Here is an 18679-nt window from a genome sequence, read left to right on the forward strand (position 1 = left end):
TCTTCCCTAGGGGGCACACGAATCGACTATGCTCCTGTCAACATATTACATAGAAATAAATCATTAAAAAGGAGGGGATAACATGTTTTTTGTATTTATATGGAGGTGAAAATGAAAATAAGGAATGATTAGACAAATGACAAATGAATGTAAAGAAAAGGTAAAGAAAATCAGAAAAAAAGGAATAGGGAGACGTGAAACACGAGTGTATTTACTAGAATTGTGCCCGGCAAGAAAAAACTATTCTGACAAATTTTTTTTTTTTTTTTTCATGTTTTCAAACTTTGTTTTCTGACTGTTTAAAAAATATTATTAAGATATATATAATATTAAGATATTGTTTATTATTATTATTGATAATAATAATTATCCTACTTTTTGAAACAATATGCACATTAAGTCTTGCTATTAAACAATCGTCAATTCTGTAACGGGGATCCTGACGTCTTTAACCCCTTAATGACAAAGCCCATACATGTACGGGCTCAAAATGCATTGTTTTGCATTGTCCTTAAGGGGTTAATAAACCCACCATAACAGTCTGGGAAACTTGTAGGACTTGACTAAACTCTTTTGAAACTCGTAGTCTAGCTTTTAAAATGCATAGCCTAATCCCCCAAAAATATCATTATGAGAAATTATATGAGATAAGGTTTTTTTCATGTTTGAAATAATATTATGGTTTTTGGTTTGAAGCCACAATGTTCTAGATTTAGGCCCTATTGCTGGAAAACTACTCGTCAACGATTTCTACATAACTTAATTCACACGGTTCTCTTCCTTGTCGAATGAATGAATGTTCTGTAATAAAACATTATTTAAATATTTAAAATGTATTTTCTCCACTAAAAGTGTTTTTTTTTTTTTTTTTTAGCTCTGGTCCTCAATATCTTGGATCAGTAGAATGTTCCCGCTGATCACACCACTTATAACACTTTCCCCAGAGAAGTTCCTTCTATATTCAGACCAATGTTTTTATGACTTCCCGCCATTAAGAAGATATTTTCACCATTCATTTAGTTCATAAGTTTATTGAAATGATACACAGCCTTAAATATACAAGTCAAAATGGTCTTCTTTTCAGGGTATTAGTTGGAAGCGATGGTGTTCTGGACCCAAGCGTTGTAGTTGCAGACCTTGGTGTAGACACCGGGGTAGTTCCTCAGGGCACAGCCATATCCCCATGAAGTAATACCCTGGAGCTGTCCGTTGCAGACCACGGGGCCACCAGAGTCACCCTGTACAGAAGAGAGACATTGGGAGACAGTGAGAACATGGCAAGGCCCTTAGAGATATTTTAAGTTATATGAACCCAATATTCTATAATCGGAATGATAAATGTTCAAGTAATTTTTTTTCACATCTCTATATCTCATTTATTTCTACCCGGCATGAGAGCTAAGTAGTGCATTAGTAGTTTAGCTGATCTACGATTAAATGTTAAAATACATTCATGTTAATGACATAAATAGCAGAGACACGATGCATTACCTGGCAGGAATCCTTGCCACCTTCAAGGTATCCAACGCAGATCATGTTGCCGGTGATCTGTCCGGGGTAGGCATTGCTGCACTGGGAGGAGGTCAGGATGGGGGCGTTCAGGCACTGGAGGAGGTCTGGGTAGTTGGCTAAAAGATAATAAATCATGATCGTTATTTGTATCTAAATACTGATGCAGTACAGGCAGCGCTGCTTTGAAGAGGAGGACTACCCTAGGTCTGATTTCCTACTCTTCTAGTCACCCCCCTTCCATAACGCTCTGTGCCAGGTTATGGCATCAAAACTTTTCCAAGCACACGTAGCCCTGGAGGCTGGGGCAAATAGACTCAGTCCTCCATAGTGTAAATGGTCCAATTTGGGAGATCACAGATCATCCTTATCCCTGACCCACTGAGCAGCAGTGCATCAGCCGTCCTCAACAAACTTCCTTCCCCCAAACTAGGAAGAATCTGCAATCATCCTGAGAAACTAAATATTTATATGTATTTATATATTTAGGGAAAAGAAAAAATGTCGGTGCGCTAAGGCTCAAATAATACAAATGTATAATACGAGGCCTACCAAACAGGTGTAAGCATGCTGCAAAAAACAGTGTATTGGCTGTACAATGTATACAAGAAACAAAAACTGTCTGCGCTTCTTACCCTAATAAAGTTGGCAACAAATATATATCATTTATATTATATTTATATATTTAGGACTTACTGCCACTGCTGAGAGTGTTGCCCCAGCCGGAGATCAGGCAGCTGGTTCCAGCGGCGGCGCAGCTTGAGGGCAGAGCCACGGTCTTCACGTAGGAGTTCAGGGTGGCGGGGGAGGCAAGCTTGATCAACATGATGTCATTGTCTGTGGTCCTGGAGTTGTAGCTGGGGTGTCTGATGACCTTGACGGAGTTGATGAACTGCTCGGTGCCCTCACTCACAGCGATGTTGTGTTCTCCAAGTCTGACCTGGACGCTTCTACATGGAGGGACAGCAGGACAACCATTGAAGAAAGTTGTAAGAAGTTTTTGTAGTTACTTTGTTAACCCATCACGTGTACTTACGATTTGTAGCAATGAGCGGCAGAGACGACCCACTGGCTGTTAATCAGGGACCCTCCGCAGAAATGGTATCCGGAGTTCAGGGACACAATGTATGGGACGGAGTTCTTGGTGCAGGTGTATCCTCCAACAATCTTATCGTCATCATCCTCAAAGGCAGCTGCGGATTGAAGGCATAAAAAAAATCTTATTTGTGTGAAGCTCGGTTTTATAATGTTGACCTTAAAGTTCCTGAAAAGTTCAAGACTTCAGGATCTACTTTTCTATTCGATAAACATTCTACTTTTTTGTAAGAATCTTTAAGGACCTACATTAGCAGTATGATATATAGATCATAAAATTTAACTCATTTCCTAAAAAATGGAGCTAATAGTAGAGGATTTTCTTAAAGTTTTATTAATGTAGATGGCAGGAGAATGTCTACGATAGAAAAGGAGAAGAGACATGTTGAGAGTAATTCACATAAATATTAATTGACATTATCTGTAACCTCATGTAAATTACGATTATTTTATATTCACTAATAAATCCACTTACCAGCTGCTCCGAGGAGCACACAGATCAGAAGCAGCTTCATGGTGGGGATGGGTCCAGGTGAATGTTCTGGGTGAAGAATAATCTGGTATTTATACATTTTTCTTCCTAAACTTGTCCCCACCTCCTGTTTTCACACTATCACATTAAGCAAACAAATTCGGGTTTATGTATATGGAAAATACCGTGTCTGTGTTATACTATCAGTAACCTTGCAATTTAGGCTATTTCCAGCATGGAAACTATGCTTATTCTGTAGATGATATAAGGAACTTCTGATTTCGGTTTACTTTGTGCTGTAGTTTTTTATCATACAGATTTTCAGCTAAATGCCTTAATCCTGCTAAAAATATGTCAATTTCCTAAAAAAGTTAGCGAAAGCTAAGGTAGCATTATAATTTGGAAATAATAAGGTTGCTTGCTTAGGTGTGATATTAACACACACTCTAACATACACAATCACGCTCACGCTAACACATACTCCCTCTAACACACATTCACACATACACTTTCATGCTAGCACTCACGTACACATACATACTCATACTAACACATGGCCTCTAACACGCACTTACGTATATACACTCATACTCTCATCTACACACTTACACATACACACTCACTCTAGCATAAGTATATTCATGCTCCCTTAATGCCCTTACCCTCTCATTTTCTTACTCCTTTATCTCTTTGCCTTACCTGGAGTCTTCTTTCAAGCTAGCTAGTTAATGCTGCGTTCCAGCTTCCACAAGTGGGCCAGTCCAAGCCGAACCGGCCCTTTTTGAAAATATTTGGAAAGGCCCAGGTTAGAAAATGCCCTTTGGCCCCCACTTGGCAGGTGGCTGCGTGGGACCCGTTGTGCCAGTGCCTATGGTACAGTTCAGTGGCACAAATATAATATTTGTGATAATAATGAAGATTAAAAAGAAGGAGATAACACATTTTTTATATCTACGTTAATGAAAAAAGAAAATGTAAACCTGGAATAATTTGATGAATTATGGAATAATATAAATGAGGATAAAGTTCCAGTTGAATGTCTCGATAAATACTTCTGTTCATGTTTTTTTATACAGGAAGCTGAAGGCAAGGGACATTAGTTTTAGAAAAAATACATTGGGAGACTTATGAAACTAAGTGTAAAAGTAAAAACAAAGCGAAAACAGATTAATTAATGGGACCCGAAGGGATATCCTCAGAGTTATTTAAATAAAGAACTTTCAAAATGTCGAAAACCTTTAACAGACTCACTTAACCGGTCGCTATTGACGGGGGTAGTTCGAGAATTTTGCATGTTGCCGATCGTACCACTTAGCAAAAAGCGAAGACATGAAAGACTTATGTTGGTAAATGGAAAATTAATGGAAACCACATTGAACAAAATGATTGTTAGATATCTGGATATACATTGTTTGCCAGAACAAAAACAAAAATGCATGGAGATCTTGTCAAATCAACCTATAATTTTCTTCTTTTTTTTTTTTGTTTTCCTTTTTTTTTCTTTTTTTTTTCCTTTTTTTTTCCTTTTTTTTTCCTTTTTCTTTTTTCTTTTTTTCCTTTACAACTAAAGTTTTAGGCCAGGATGGAGCAGTAGATGCCGCCTATTTAGATTTCAGTAAGGCATTTGATATTGTCCCTCATGGTTGACTGACAAATACATTGAAGTGTTTGGATTTGGTTGTTAAAAAAGATGAATGGGTAAGGCGATGGTTGATGGCAGACAGAAGGTTGTAGTTAATGGAATCTATTCAAAGACAGGTCATATTACTAGTGGGGCAACTAAACCCAAAGGTAGGGTATGTATTTTGTCAAACAATACCAGGGCCTGCAGCAAGGTGGATGTTTTAATTCTGATAAGCCGAATGGCTAATGATTTAAGTAAATTAGAAGAATGATCGAGAGTGTGACAGCATCAGTTTAATGTTGATAAATGTAAAATAATGCACTTGGTAGGATTTATTTTATTTAAATTGAATCTTTTCAATGAACATGTATATATATTTTTTAAATACTTAATCCTATAAGGAACTGGAGAGAGGGGGTGAAGGCACGGAAGAGCTCATGACTCTCCAGAAGGTCAGGTTTACTTCCTGTGGGCAGGGGGCACAGGTGAGCTTTATGTCATCTATCGTATTTACTACCTGTTAGCACTCACATCACGCATCTTTTTAGAAAGGGCTATGGGACGGGTACGGTATAAGCTCCATATCTCTCATAGTGTTATTCATTATTTTAACCCCTACTATTTTCATTCCTACTAAGCACAGGATAGGTGGTGATGGAAGTATACACTGGGTCTGTACACGGGGTGGGCCAGGAGGATATAATAATTGGATATTATCACTCTGCAAGCAACTTGCATTTAGTAAATACAGAAGTATTAGCATGAAAGGCCATGTCAATTATGTGGAGTCCGGTCAGTCGAGTGAACGCGAGATAAGAGAATGTGAAGAGATTGTAAGGAATCGGTGGTGGATTCCAGCTTATTGGTTCCAACGTCTCCTGCATTTTTTCACAATTGGTTTTCTAAGCGCATGCCTGGCTTCTTTCTATACATATTTGTCCTAACGATAGTTCAAGGAAGACAGAAACCTCTTATGAAGCAAAACGACTGCCTCTTAAAGGAACAAACATTGTCTGTAAGAAAAACTTTTGGGGCCTTTACTGTATTAGCTCCCATGTGGACCCTTATTCCTGATGCCCTTCTTTCCTCCAGTAATGCCCCTATTTCCTCCCCTGATGCTCCCCTTTCCTCCCCTAATGCCCCTCTTTCCTCCCCTGATGCCCCTCTTTTCTAGGAGGTCAGAATGTTTGCTGGGTATGAGGGGATCGCAGGGTTCTACAGCCCTTAAAGCACTAAACGGCTTTATAAACTGTGGAAATAAAAATACATTCTATATTTATTCTTATAAATGTTGTTGTTCAATTAATAGTTATGAATAAAGTCACAAAGTCACATAAAACTATTACACATTCTTTACACGCTAACAACTTCTCTAACCATACCAGGGCCAGATATGGGATGACCGGTTAGCCCTGGCACGTTAAGGCCGGTGGCTTCCGAATGAAGTGCTGCCACCGACTGCCACCGAACCCATGGGTTCAATTTTTATACTCTCGCAGTGTGCAGCCGCGCTTGTCTAGCTGGATCCATAAGTAGGCATCCCTATTGGCCACAGGGGCATCTGCCCAGTGTGCCAGATGGTAAGTCTAGGCCTGATAGTAGCCCTTTTTGGCCCCTTGTTGGCCCTTTGAAATATTGGTAGGTTTTTTCTTGAATTGAAACAAGTACAAAACATTCTTTCATTAATACTTTATTGAAATAAGAGATAGATATTTAACATTGGCCTGAATAAGCCACATCGTTAAATATAAAACACTTTATGCTGGAAGCATCTGAAAAGGGTTTTTAGTTGGAAGCGATGGTGTTCTGGACCCAAGCGTTGTAGTTGCAGACCTTGGTGTAGACACCGGGGTAGTTCCTCAGGGCGCAGCCGTATCCCCATGAAGTAAGACCCTGGAGCTGTCCGTTACAGACCACGGGGCCACCAGAGTCACCCTGCGAGGTGGAGAGATGAATTAAGAGTCAGTGTCACAGGTAGGAAACAATTCCAAAGTAAGTTTTTTTTTATCCCATATGTTTAGTGTGATTTTTTATATAAAAAAGACAGAACGCATTACCTGGCAGGAGTCCTTGCCACCTTCAAGGTATCCAACGCAGATCATGTTGGCGGTGATCTGTCCGGGGTAGGCATTGCTGCACTGGGAGGAGGTCAGGATGGGGGCGTTCAGGCACTGGAGGAGGTCTGGGTAGTTGGCTACAAAAAATAAATAATGATTAATTGTGATATAAATATTGCTTAAAACAACAAGCCTACTTAAAAGAAAATTCATTTGTTTATAGTCTTTATACAGTCTTCAGGTAGATATTGGGCTAGATTGGTGGCCATCAGTGTATATCTCGTGTTATCTAGGGTTTCAAGCCCCTCAACAAAGTTCCTTCCGCTCAGAGACTGATACATCAGGAAGAACCTGTCATATGTCTTATTTCATTCTCAAAAAGTAAATATTCATGTAATTTTCTTTGTCAGAATGACTTACTGCCACTGCTGAGAGTGTTGCCCCAGCCGGAGATCAGGCAGCTGGTTCCAGCGGCGGCGCAGCTTGAGGGCAGAGCCACGGTCTTCACGTAGGAGTTCAGGGTGGCGGGGGAGGCAAGCTTGATCAACATGATGTCATTGTCTGTGGTCCTGGAGTTGTAGCTGGGGTGTCTGATGACCTTGACGGAGTTGATGAACTGCTCGGTGCCCTCACTCACAGCGATGTTGTGTTCTCCAAGTCTGACCTGGACGCTTCTACATGGAGGGACAGCAGGACAACCATTGAAGAAAGTCGTAAGAACTTCTTGTAGTTAAAAGACGTTGCTAACCCATCACGTGTACTTACGATTTGTAGCAATGAGCGGCAGAGATGACCCACTGGCTGTTAATCAGGGACCCTCCGCAGAAATGGTAGCCGGAGTTCAGGGACACAATGTATGGGACGGAGTTCTTGGTGCAGGTGTATCCTCCGACAATCTTATCGTCATCATCCTCAAAGGCAGCTGCGGATTGAAGCCATAAAAAAATATAATCAAAATTTTGACTATAAATCCCGCTCAGCCATGTGGGGTTCTAAAGATTTCTCCAAATCAGCCAAGGAGGATCCAAAGATCAGGAATCAACTTCCCAATTCTCTACAAATATACCCAAACTTCTTGGAGAAGTATTGCTGGGCCTCCTAAGAACATACCCACAATTTACACTTTCCCAGAGGACATTGTTTATAAAATAAAGATCTGATGAACATTAATTTTTTTCTATTTTAACTTAACAGGTAACTTTTTTTAATATAATAAAATAGAGTGGAAACTTACTACCACAATGAATGAGAATGTTAGAAGAAATTTGATGCTACAATATTCTCATGAATGATAAATAAAAGCCACTCACCAACTGCTCCGAGGAGCACACAGATCAGGAGCAACTTCATGGTGGAGATTGGTCCAAGTCGGTGTTTTTGTTGGGGAAAAATACGGTATTTATATATTTTAAACATCCAACTAACCTCGCCTTTTTTTCCCTCCTATGACATTGTTCAAACAGATTCTGGTTAATGTATAAAGAACATACCGAGTTCATGGTTTGGTGGCTATTTTAGAAATGGAAATTAGACAAAAATAACTTTCTAAACGTTGCTTGGGATTAGCTCATTCTATGTGTCTTCTTTGGGGTGTTTTTTATTTTGTTCATATATTCAGGAAAATTGAACGGTCAACCAATGAATCAAAATATGGCATAAAGGGATAGTCTAGACCCTCAAACAGCTTCATCATGCATGAACACGTATAAAAGTACATTGTAAATACTTTAATATGTATTTTTGGCTTTGGTTGAAAAAAAAAAAATGACCTCCTGAAAACGTCTCTTCTGCTCTTTGCGATTCCCACCTGTTTTGACTGCTCAGCGGGGGGGGGGGGGGAAGCAAATAATCCAAAAACAAGGTTTTGGGTTATAAGAACTTTAATATCTGGGAATCTTTTTTTTCCCTTTCTTACAATAAAAAAAAAACTTCTGGATTTTTAATCGGTCTTTAAAACATGTCTGCAGAGTTCTTGTTTCTTCAATTGCGCAGTAATAATGATTATTCAACCTATAATTGTTTGGAAGATGGACACTCAAGTCATTAAGGTAGAGAAGTCACCTGGTGTAGTTCCACTTGTCTTTTCAGTGTCATTTTACAGAGATCAGTTGGCAACCGAGATGACTTTGCGTTCGACAGACTTGGACTCGTAGGACAAATAGTCAACTTATATGAGAACTTGACAAGAACTGAACTTCACGCAACCCATCAGAATTTATCAAGCTGAAAATGAAAAAGCGACTTTGGGATTTATTAACCCATAAATTGCCAATTGAGTTGAAAATGTGAGTTTAACATGGAAGTCAGATTAACTCATTTGCGAAAGGTCCATCCATATGCATGTTTGAGGTCGAGTGGAACGTTAGTAAATATTTGAGTTTATTCTGTGAATTAAGTTGTGTCAAGTTTTGGAGTGTTCCCTTTAACTTGAATGACAGCTTAAACTCTAATTTCTCAGGTAACCTATCGAGTCAAGTATATAAACAATACATATGTAGGCTCTAATATGTGTGTTAAAGAATTAATCAATGTTATTGTTAATTTGACAATGCACTATAGTAATGCCGCTAAATAATATGCTACATAATATTATATATTATAATATATAACCAAGTGATTAAAAACAATCATTGTTTTACATCGTATCCTATCAACTATTAATATTTACCTGAGATACTGATTTTATCATCTGAAAATTAAAAAAAAATGATAAAAGGAAAATTGTTAATAGAAAGAATTATGACACAATATGTTTATTTAATTATTACTAATTATATAAACTGAAAATATAAGGTACTGTTGGGTTTTTTCATTTTTCATTTTGCAAGTTTAAGGAGATGACATGCGAGTTGTTATTCAAACAAGATTTGGCATCCGTTTTCAACAAGACGTATATTAGTGAATATCTGAGTTGTGTTAACTTACTATTCTTAGGAAGAACTTGTTACTAAACATACCAAAAAGTCTATGACAAGCTGAGACTGCTAAACAGGAATTGTTGATCAATAGTGGTCATTCGATACACTGGAATCCACTGGATTTCTGTTATAGTCGAGACACTAGCCACATTCTCTACACTGAAATCACAGATTAATCAGCAGGAAAGTGCACCCAGAGAACCGTTAGCTGACTTGTTGAATGGAAAGCCAACTATGAAACTTAGAAGCAGATCGGCCCCATCCGGCCCCTATTTAGTCACCCGTTTCTCCTGCTGTAAAGACTCCAACCTTAATCAGTCGTTGGTCTCATCTTAGATTTAGGAGTCATATGTCTATCCCATACATATTTAATACCCTCACTGTATTAGCTTCTACCACTTCTGTTGGGGGGCTGTTCCACTTATCTACCGGCCTTTTAGTACTTGTGGGTATATATCTAAACTACCTATCACGATAATAATTAACATCTGAGCAGAGCTTCTTTGTTCTGACAATTCTGCTGACCCACTCACAATAATTAAGTTGAAGTTGGAAAAGGTAAAGCTAAAGTTGACTTGTTGCTAAATGAAGTTACATGTCACTGATGTGATGACCCCCCATGTAATGTAGAAGGATCTAGAGGGGGCATGGGATGAACGTGAGTTCCTAAGAAATATTCAGCAGCGTTAAAATAGGGAATGCTGTTAAAATGATAAAACAGCATGAGTTTCTGGCAATGTATATGATCGCTGAGTCAGCAATGTATTGAGCTGAACAAGGCCTGACCCAGGGCAGCACCCTCAGCCGCATCTCTCCGAGGCCTCCATCTTCTCACATGGACCATTGAGATATGACATCATATTCCCATGCTTTGTGTCATAGGGGCACATTATTATATGATGGCCATTATATCTATCCCTTCGATGACTACAAAGCCTCTATGTGTCCATGTTACAGGCAATGGGAGCAGAAAGGTGGTTTACCTGCGACAACAGCTTTATATGATAAAACATAGTCATTTAATAATTACCTTTAATCTACCAAAAATCAGACTCAAGCTACTGATGATTCATATAGAATTGTAATTTAAGTATTTAGCGCATAAAAATAATCATGGAAATTAATAAATCATCAGAAACTTGTTGATTGCATTCCCAAAATAGCCCTAAAAACAAGGTTAGTGATAACAGAAAATTTGACCTCAATACATTCTATATACATTAACCAGAATCTGGTTGCAAGAAGTGATAGCGGCAAATGGTTAGTTTGAGATAACAAAAATGTATAAATACCAAATTATTTCCAACCAGAATCACCCACTTGGACCCATCTCCATCATGAAGTTGCTCCTGATCTGTGTGCTCCTAGGAGCAGCTGGTGAGTAAATTTTACTACTGGATACACTATACATTTATCAATCACTCACATAAGGCTTAGAATTCATTCTTACCCTTCCACCTGTGTGAAAATGTTTCTTCTTAACAATACTTCATAATTCCCCAGTAGAGGCGCTTCAGCGAGGTAGAGTTCCTTGGTGTGTCCATAGAGGAATAGGAATCTATTTCTTTGGAATCAGTTCTTCATCTTCTTCTGTTTCTTTGAGGAGATGATTTGACCCTTTCATTTTAGAGGAATGGACTGGTGTTGGAATATGTGCTTCATAATTTATTGAATATATCTTTATATGCTTTCTCGGCAGCTGCCTTTGAGGATGATTAGCAAGAGTAGATCATTCAGAGAGACCCCAAGCATCTCAGAGGAGATCGCGATGTCTTGAACATTTCAGGAAATTTAAGGCCAACATTGTAAACTAAGCTTCATACAAATAAGATTTTTTATGCCTTCAATCCGCAGCTGCCTTTGAGGATGATGACGATAAGATTGTCGGAGGATACACCTGCACCAAGAACTCCGTCCCATACATTGTGTCCCTGAACTCCGGATACCATTTCTGTGGAGGGTCCCTGATTAACAGCCAGTGGGTCATCTCTGCCGCTCATTGCTACAAATCGTAAGTACATGTGATGGGTTAACAAAGTAACTACAAAAACATCTTACGACTTTCTTCAATGGTTGTCCTGCTGTCCCTCCATGTAGAAGCGTCCAGGTCAGACTTGGAGAACACAACATCGCTGTGAGTGAGGGCACCGAGCAGTTCATCAACTCCGTCAAGGTCATCAGACACCCCAGCTACAACTCCAGGACCACAGACAATGACATCATGTTGATCAAGCTTGCCTCCCCCGCCACCCTGAACTCCTACGTGAAGACCGTGGCTCTGCCCTCAAGCTGCGCCGCCGCTGGAACCAGCTGCCTGATCTCCGGCTGGGGCAACACTCTCAGCAGTGGCAGTAAGTCATAAATATATATAAATATTTAGTTTCTCAGGATGATTACAGATTCTTCCTATTTTAGGGGAAGGAAGTTTGTTGAGGGTCAGGGATAAGGATGATCTGTGATCTCCCAAACTGGACCATTTACACTATGGAAGACTCTATATAATGGAGTCTATTGGCCCCAGCCTCCAGGGCTATGTGTGCTTGAAAAAGTTTTGATGCCATAACCTGGCACAGAGCGTTATGGAAGGGGGTGACTAGAAGAGTAGGAAGTACAGCGGAGGATAAGGCTGGTGGAGCTGCCCTAAATCAGACCTAGGGTAGTCCTCCACTTCAAAGCAGCGCTGCCTGTACTGCATCAGTATTTAAATACAAATAACGATCATGATTTATTATCTTTTAGCCAACTACCCAGACCTCCTCCAGTGCCTGAACGCCCCCATCCTGACCTCCTCCCAGTGCAGCAATGCCTACCCCGGACAGATCACCGCCAACATGATCTGCGTTGGTTACATTGAGGGTGGCAAGGACTCCTGCCAGGTAATGCATCGTGTCTCTGCTATTTACCTATGTCATTAACATGAATGTATTTTAACATTTAATCCTAGATCAGCTAAACTACTAATGTATTACTTAGCTCTCATTCCGAGTGGAAATAAATGAGATATAGAGATGTGAAAAAAAATTACTTGAACATTTATCATTCCGATTATAGAATATTGGGTTCATATAACTTAAAATATCTCTAAGGGCCTTGCCATGTTCTCACTGTCTCCCTATGTCTCTCCTCCGCACAGGGTGACTCTGGTGGCCCCGTGGTCTGCAACGGACAGCTCCAGGGTCTTACTTCATGGGGATACGGCTGCGCCCTGAGGAACTACCCCGGTGTCTACACCAAGGTCTGCAACTACAACGCTTGGGTCCAGAACACCATCGCTTCCAACTAAACTTTTATTGTTGTTATTGCCTTTTCATTGTACTCATATGCTGGGCAGCACTTAAATAAAGTGTAAATGACATCAACAATATCTTGTTAATAAGACCATATCAAAGACGCCGTTACATAATCATAGAGAACACCGTGCCTCTGGTACATAATGGGACACTCTTCTTTTCAACAAGAGAAAAGAACTAGAGAAAAAAAAGTTATAGAATATACACGAACAACACTTTTATGCAACCAAAAATTGAGTTATTCAAGTTGTTGGAAAAACCCAAGGGTTCTATGGGAAATGGGCTATGTTTTGGGTAAAAAAGAGCTCTCCAGGTGCTGACACACCTTCATCTCGGGGGTAAATTGTTTAAAGTCACATAGCACAAATAACAAAAGGCTTCCTGAAAAAGAAAATGGAAGGTTTCAAAATGTGATGAAGCCTGTGAAGCCTAACACACACAGGGTTAAATTGGAACTTAAGATGTAACAAGAATGGAACCAGAATGGAACCAAAGTGTAACAGTGTAGAGTGGGAAACCCACAATACTTATAGGATGAATGACATCACATGTCTACAAAGACGCAAAGATTCTGGAAGGAACCAGGAACTAAGCGTCAAGCAATGCTGGTGGCAGGGTGTGTGCACACATCTACTCCAAACACCCCATGTCCTGCATGCTTGCAGTGATAACCCACAGGAAATTTTAACCCAGGATCTAGTGGTTCATCTACAAACACCAGACAAACCAGAAGGTTTGTTTTTCCACAACCACAAGGGATTCTGTGTAGGCGCATGCAAATAAGGCTAACACCTTTGCCTCTACATCCGCTTTATACATGGGCAAGACAGCCTTTAAACAAAAAGCAAGAAGAAATGCAATAGCCAAATCATCACTCATTGATAACAACAGTTTTTCATTTTTCTTTGATTTATTCATTTAAATTTTTTTATCCTTAATAGGACTCATGAGCACAAGGTTATGATGCTGCCTTATCACTCGAGGCTTGGGGTAGCCAAGAAATACCATTACATAAGTTATGGTGGGTAAAGGTGATGGAAACCCTTCCATTAAATTTAAGGGGTAGTAGAAGTATTATTAAACACTCATCTACAGATACCAGACAAACCAGAAGACTCGGTTTTTCCTCAGAAATCTCATGGTGCTGCCACAACCACAAGGGATTCTGGGTAGGCACATGCCAATAAGGCTAAAATTATCACTTTTGCCTCTATATCCACTTTATATATGGATTTAATAATAATTCTACTACCTTAAATTTTAGTGAAAGGGTTTTCCATTACCTTTACCCACCATAACTTATGTAATGGTATTTCTTGGCTACCCCAAGCCTCGAGTATTAAGCCAGTATCACAACCTCATGCTGATGAGTCCCGTTAGGGATGAAACGGCTGTCCGTGAGCTGTGATCTGCCTATTGCACCTCTTCCTGAGTTTTGTGTAAAGTCTGTCCTGTACAGCAGGCGATTACTTTTAGGGGATCCGTGTATAAACTGGATATAGAGGCAAAGGTGATAATTGTTGACCTTATTTGCATGCGCCTACCCAGAATCCCTTGTGTTTGTGCCAGCACCATGAGATTTCTGAGGGAAAAACAAGCCTTCTGGTGTCTGTAGATGAGTGTTTAATAATAATACTTCTACTACCCCCTTAGATTTAACCCCTTCCGGACAGCCGATTGCATACTGCGTCTTCACTTGAAGACCGCAGTATGTTTTTAAATATTTCAATTCCGTGATCGTGATTCGCTGCAAAGCGATCACGTGCCCGGAATTGAGGGGGGGTGGCTGCTACTGATCGCTGGGAACACCCAGCGGTTAGTAGCAGCCGCCCCTCGCGACCCCAGCGTTCAAAGCGACGCTGGATCGCGTAAAGGCAGTGATGTACCTGGTACGTCCCGGTCTGCCGGTGACCCGTGACCCGGAAGTACCAGGTACGTCCCGGTCTTGAAAGGGTTAAGTGGAAGTGTTTCCATCACCTTTACTCACCATACCTTATGTAATGGCGTTTCTCTTTATTGTGCAACTCATCTGTCGTTCCTGGATCTTCCATCTGTGGATGGCAACCTTTGGGCTCAGGGCTGGTGACGCCTGAGACCACATCTTAAAACTACTGCTGGAAAATATACGGCACTGTTGGTTAATTTTTACATTGATTTTAGCTTCCCCCATGCCACTTGGCACACGCTCGGAGGCAGGCACAATATGAGATATTTAACAGCTATAGGGTCTTTTATTATAAATAAGCCTCTCATCCCCGTTTAGTGAAGGATGATGTAGTTGGGCCTACCCCCCCCCCGAGGTTTATTACCTCCACTCCAATACACAAAAGATGAGAAAAAGCAGAAACAATTGCCCCCAGGTCATCATGCCCTGGTATATAAGAGGTACTTGGGACTCTATTTCTATATTTATTCATATAAGTTAAGTCATAGAGGTTGGGTATTCTAATTTTGTGAGTTTAAGGAGATGACATGCTAGTTGTTATTCAAACAAGGTTTGGCTCGAACCGAAGACAGGAACGGGCGAATATTCGCGAAACACAAAGATTTTTTCCCCCACAAACACAAAGATGAACACAAAGATTTGGCCGGCGCCCAAGTCTAGTATCTATCTAAACATCATGATAATAATTAACATCTGAGCAGAGCTTCTTAGTTCCCACTCACAATAATCAAGTCAGAGCTGAGTCCCACTGAGTTACCCCTGTCTTAGTCAATCCTGAATCCATCATTCCTCCTAATTGAAATATTACTGCATTCTCATCTTCTACCGGTACATTGTCTCTAAAATGTAAAAAAAAAATTAAAACCAACCAAGTCCCTCCTGCTCAGAAGTTCTGTTTTGCCTCCTTGTATAGAGCTGGCTATATAAAGGGCTATATTCAAGTATATAACACTTGTGCCCATACTGCGATCTTACAACACAGGCCACAAAGTCTTCTTCATTTACTTTCTGTATCTACTAAACCATGGACGCACATTGTGATGGACTTGCTTGTTGACTTCTCCCCTCTGAGGGTAACACTGCTTTCTTAGCTGCTGTTGATTAATAAAATACTTGACTCTCAAAGGTTCTGCTTTTTGTCTCCGGCACCTCAATAGGGTTTATCCACAAATAGAAGAGATGGGAGGAGAGTTGTGATTTCAACTCCTTTACTTCACTATTAATTATGAAGGACCAACAATGGCAAGTTTCTCCAACAGGATAGGCTGAGTTGGCCCTGTATAATGATTTAACTATTTATCCAAGGTCAGTCAAGGTCTTCCCGCAGCAGATGCTCACTGTGGTTGGCCCATGATAATAAATAAAAAAGACAAGCGGGTCTATTCAATGAAACGTACAAAAAAATGTAGGTTTCCAGGAGGAAACACGTACCAATTGTCATACACTCATATGCCTAGTCCTGTTGATAGGGCATCCTGATCTCCTCCAATGCTACCAAAACAAACGCTAGATGTACTAATACGTCCTAAAGGTCATCTTGACCCTGTTTTGTGAAAATATTATTACATTCATTAGGAGTCATTCAAATGGGATTTTATAAAATGACAACCATTGTGAAGTTGGCAGTTAATTTATTTAGATAGAGTCAAATATTAAAATACATTAAAAGTAAATAAAAGTAAAGAGATACTAATATTCAGAGACTAGAATGTTTTAAAAACAGAAACGAAAGGCGAACATTTCACTAAGAGTATTAGTTTGAAGCCACTGTGTTCTGGATCCAGGAGTTGTAGTTGCAGACCTTGGTGTAGACGCCGGGGTAGTTCCTCAGGGCACAACCGTTACCCCAAGAAACCACGCCTTGGAGCTGTCCGTTGCAGACCACGGGACCACCAGAGTCACCCTGTTAGGTGAAAGAACATACTTTAGTATTATGTAGTCTACGAAACACACAGAAAAAAGTTATGTCTGCTTAGCATCACGCTTAAAGACAACAGTCTGAAAAGCAAAATTATATGGCGTGAGCTCCTGTTTAATAAATGGGAGGAATATGGGTATCCGAACCTATCATAAAATAGCATAATACGCCAGAGCTCATGGATGTCCTGATTATGGCATTAGTGCATCAGTTCATTAGCGTAAGGGAATCATTAAAATGTTTCCTGTTGTTGAGTGCATGTAACTTTGGTGCGGATGGGAGAGAAGTAATTGGATCCATTACCTGGCAGGAGTCCTTGCCACCTTCAAGGAAGCCAAGGCAGATCATGTTGGCGGTGATCTGTCCGGGGTAGGCATTGCTGCACTGGGAGGAGGTCAGGATGGGGGCATTCAGGCACTGGAGGAGATTTGGGTAGCTGGCTGCAAAAAAAACCCAGAATTTTTCCTAAATACAAAACAACTGCGAACTCCTTCATGCTATTGTAAGACAGTTATAAACTAAGCTTTGTGTCCATTCTTGGTCATGGTTGAGTTGACTTACTGCCACTGCTGAGAGTGTTGCCCCAGCCGGAGATCAGGCAGCTGGTTCCAGAGGAGGCGCAGCCGGAGGGCAGAGCCACGGTCTTCACGTAGGAGTTCAGGCTGGCGGGGGAGGCAAGCTTGATCAACATGATGTCGTTGTCCAGGGTCCTGGAGTTGTAGCTGGGGTGTCTGATGACCTTGACGGAGTTGATGAACTGCTCGGTTCCCTCACTCGCAGCGATGTTGTGTTCTCCAAGTCTGACCTGAAGGCTTCTGCATGGGGACGCATAACGACAAAGATTTCTTTCTTTACGGCACAGAATATCGTCTTAAGAATGGGTTAAAAAAGTAAATTTAAAGATCTTCTCTGCAATGAAATTGGATAATGAACTTACGATTTGTAGCAGTGAGCGGCAGAGACGACCCACTGGCTGTTAATCAGGGACCCTCCGCAGAAATGGTAGCCGGAGTTCAGGGACGCAATGTATGGGACGGAGTTCTTGGTGCAGGTGTATCCTCCAACAATCTTATCGTCATCCTCCTCGAAAGCGGCTGAACAGAGACAAGACATATTACATCACTATGAGTATTCCATGGTCTTTATAGAGGTAGTCTACAAAGAACAATAAGTTCTGGGGTATGTGACGGTATTCCTGGCTCATACAGAATTTACAGATTCATTTCTAAATCATGAAATAATAAAAGTTAGAAGATGAAACACGGCTCTCAGACCCAAGCTGATCTGAACGTATATGTGAGAAAAAATGTGAAAAAAAAATGGGTCATTGGAAGCCATTGGAACCCGAGGCGTCCTTACAAAGCTAGACGGGGAAAGGTTTAATTTAATCTGATTTACCGGCTGCGCCCAGCAATACACAGATCAAAAGCAGCTTCATGGTGGAGACCAGAAATGTGTCAAAAAGGTGTTTTGGGTGTGAAATAATCTGGTATTTATACTATGCTGGGAGTAACCCTTCCCTGCATTAAATACCATATGTGTTCATGTTAAGCGGTTAATGTTTACTCAACATACGTGTTTATCAGTGACCTTCTCTAAATAATATTAAAGGACTGGAAATTTGTATTGAATTACAGATAATGGCTATCTTATCAGCTCCGTTCACACATTTTTGGGCAACCCAATTCACATGTCATTTTAAAGACATTTAAATTTAGGTCAGATTAGCAAAAAATATTACAGTATCCAAGAAGTTAAACATTTTAAGATATGCAGAATTGTGGAACAAAAAAGAAAGATAGCAGGTTATTTTTCAATGAAATACTTAGAATTATTTTTAATATTTTTTTT

General features: G+C 40.2%; 3 protein-coding genes across 5 annotated transcripts; 1 reads left to right on the plus strand and 2 right to left on the minus strand.

The window, feature by feature from the left end:
- Positions 1 to 1015: 1015 nt before the first annotated feature.
- On the minus strand, positions 1016 to 3141 carry LOC128468457 (trypsin-like). The gene is made up of 5 exons (XM_053450198.1): positions 3080 to 3141; positions 2546 to 2702; positions 2206 to 2459; positions 1492 to 1628; positions 1016 to 1238 (listed from the first exon to the last, which is right to left on the minus strand). Exons 1-5 carry the CDS (start codon positions 3117 to 3119, stop codon positions 1089 to 1091), a joined length of 738 nt encoding a protein of 245 aa, XP_053306173.1. The 5' UTR covers positions 3120 to 3141; the 3' UTR covers positions 1016 to 1088.
- Positions 3142 to 6374: 3233 nt separating this feature from the next.
- Positions 6375 to 18285, minus strand: LOC128468456 (trypsin-like). 3 transcript variants are annotated; one of them, XM_053450196.1, is made up of 5 exons: positions 18227 to 18285; positions 17766 to 17922; positions 7178 to 7431; positions 6758 to 6894; positions 6375 to 6635 (listed from the first exon to the last, which is right to left on the minus strand). In XM_053450196.1, the coding sequence occupies exons 1-5, from the start codon at positions 18264 to 18266 to the stop codon at positions 6486 to 6488; spliced, it is 738 nt and encodes a 245-aa protein (XP_053306171.1). In that variant the 5' UTR covers positions 18267 to 18285; the 3' UTR covers positions 6375 to 6485. The 3 variants fall into 3 exon arrangements, with proteins under 3 accessions (XP_053306171.1, XP_053306170.1, XP_053306172.1); XM_053450195.1 differs by lacking the exons at positions 17766 to 17922; positions 18227 to 18285 and adding exons at positions 7523 to 7679; positions 8068 to 8171; XM_053450197.1 differs by lacking the exons at positions 6375 to 6635; positions 6758 to 6894; positions 7178 to 7431 and adding exons at positions 16522 to 16813; positions 17132 to 17268; positions 17390 to 17643.
- Positions 10941 to 13030, plus strand: LOC128468452 (trypsin-like). The gene is made up of 5 exons (XM_053450192.1): positions 10941 to 11052; positions 11530 to 11686; positions 11773 to 12026; positions 12415 to 12551; positions 12809 to 13030. The coding sequence occupies exons 1-5, from the start codon at positions 10956 to 10958 to the stop codon at positions 12956 to 12958; spliced, it is 795 nt and encodes a 264-aa protein (XP_053306167.1). The 5' UTR covers positions 10941 to 10955; the 3' UTR covers positions 12959 to 13030.
- Positions 18286 to 18679: the final 394 nt, after the last annotated feature.

This window comes from Spea bombifrons, chromosome 11, assembly GCF_027358695.1.
Source record: "Spea bombifrons isolate aSpeBom1 chromosome 11, aSpeBom1.2.pri, whole genome shotgun sequence".
In the NCBI taxonomy this organism is placed as follows: Eukaryota; Metazoa; Chordata; class Amphibia; order Anura; family Pelobatidae; genus Spea; species Spea bombifrons.

Excerpts from the sequence above, each read along its gene's own strand:
- LOC128468457 (XM_053450198.1), bottom strand. The coding sequence starts at position 3,119 with ATGAAGCTGCTTCTGATCTGTGTGCTCCTCGGAGCAGCTG. Across the intron at positions 2,703-3,079 it reads TGTGCTCCTCGGAGCAGCTG|CTGCCTTTGAGGATGATGAC; the intron begins GTAAGTGGATTT and ends TTCAATCCGCAG. Across the intron at positions 1,629-2,205 it reads CAACACTCTCAGCAGTGGCA|CCAACTACCCAGACCTCCTC; the intron begins GTAAGTCCTAAA and ends ATTATCTTTTAG.
- LOC128468452 (XM_053450192.1), top strand. The coding sequence starts at position 10,956 with ATGTATAAATACCAAATTATTTCCAACCAGAATCACCCACTTGGACCC. Across the intron at positions 11,053-11,529 it reads TGTGCTCCTAGGAGCAGCTG|CTGCCTTTGAGGATGATGAC; the intron begins GTGAGTAAATTT and ends TTCAATCCGCAG. Across the intron at positions 12,552-12,808 it reads GTGGCAAGGACTCCTGCCAG|GGTGACTCTGGTGGCCCCGT; the intron begins GTAATGCATCGT and ends TCCTCCGCACAG.
- LOC128468456 (XM_053450196.1), bottom strand. The coding sequence starts at position 18,266 with ATGAAGCTGCTTTTGATCTGTGTATTGCTGGGCGCAGCCG. Across the intron at positions 17,923-18,226 it reads TGTATTGCTGGGCGCAGCCG|CCGCTTTCGAGGAGGATGAC; the intron begins GTAAATCAGATT and ends GTCTCTGTTCAG. Across the intron at positions 7,432-17,765 it reads GCCGCTCACTGCTACAAATC|AAGCGTCCAGGTCAGACTTG; the intron begins GTAAGTTCATTA and ends CCCTCCATGTAG.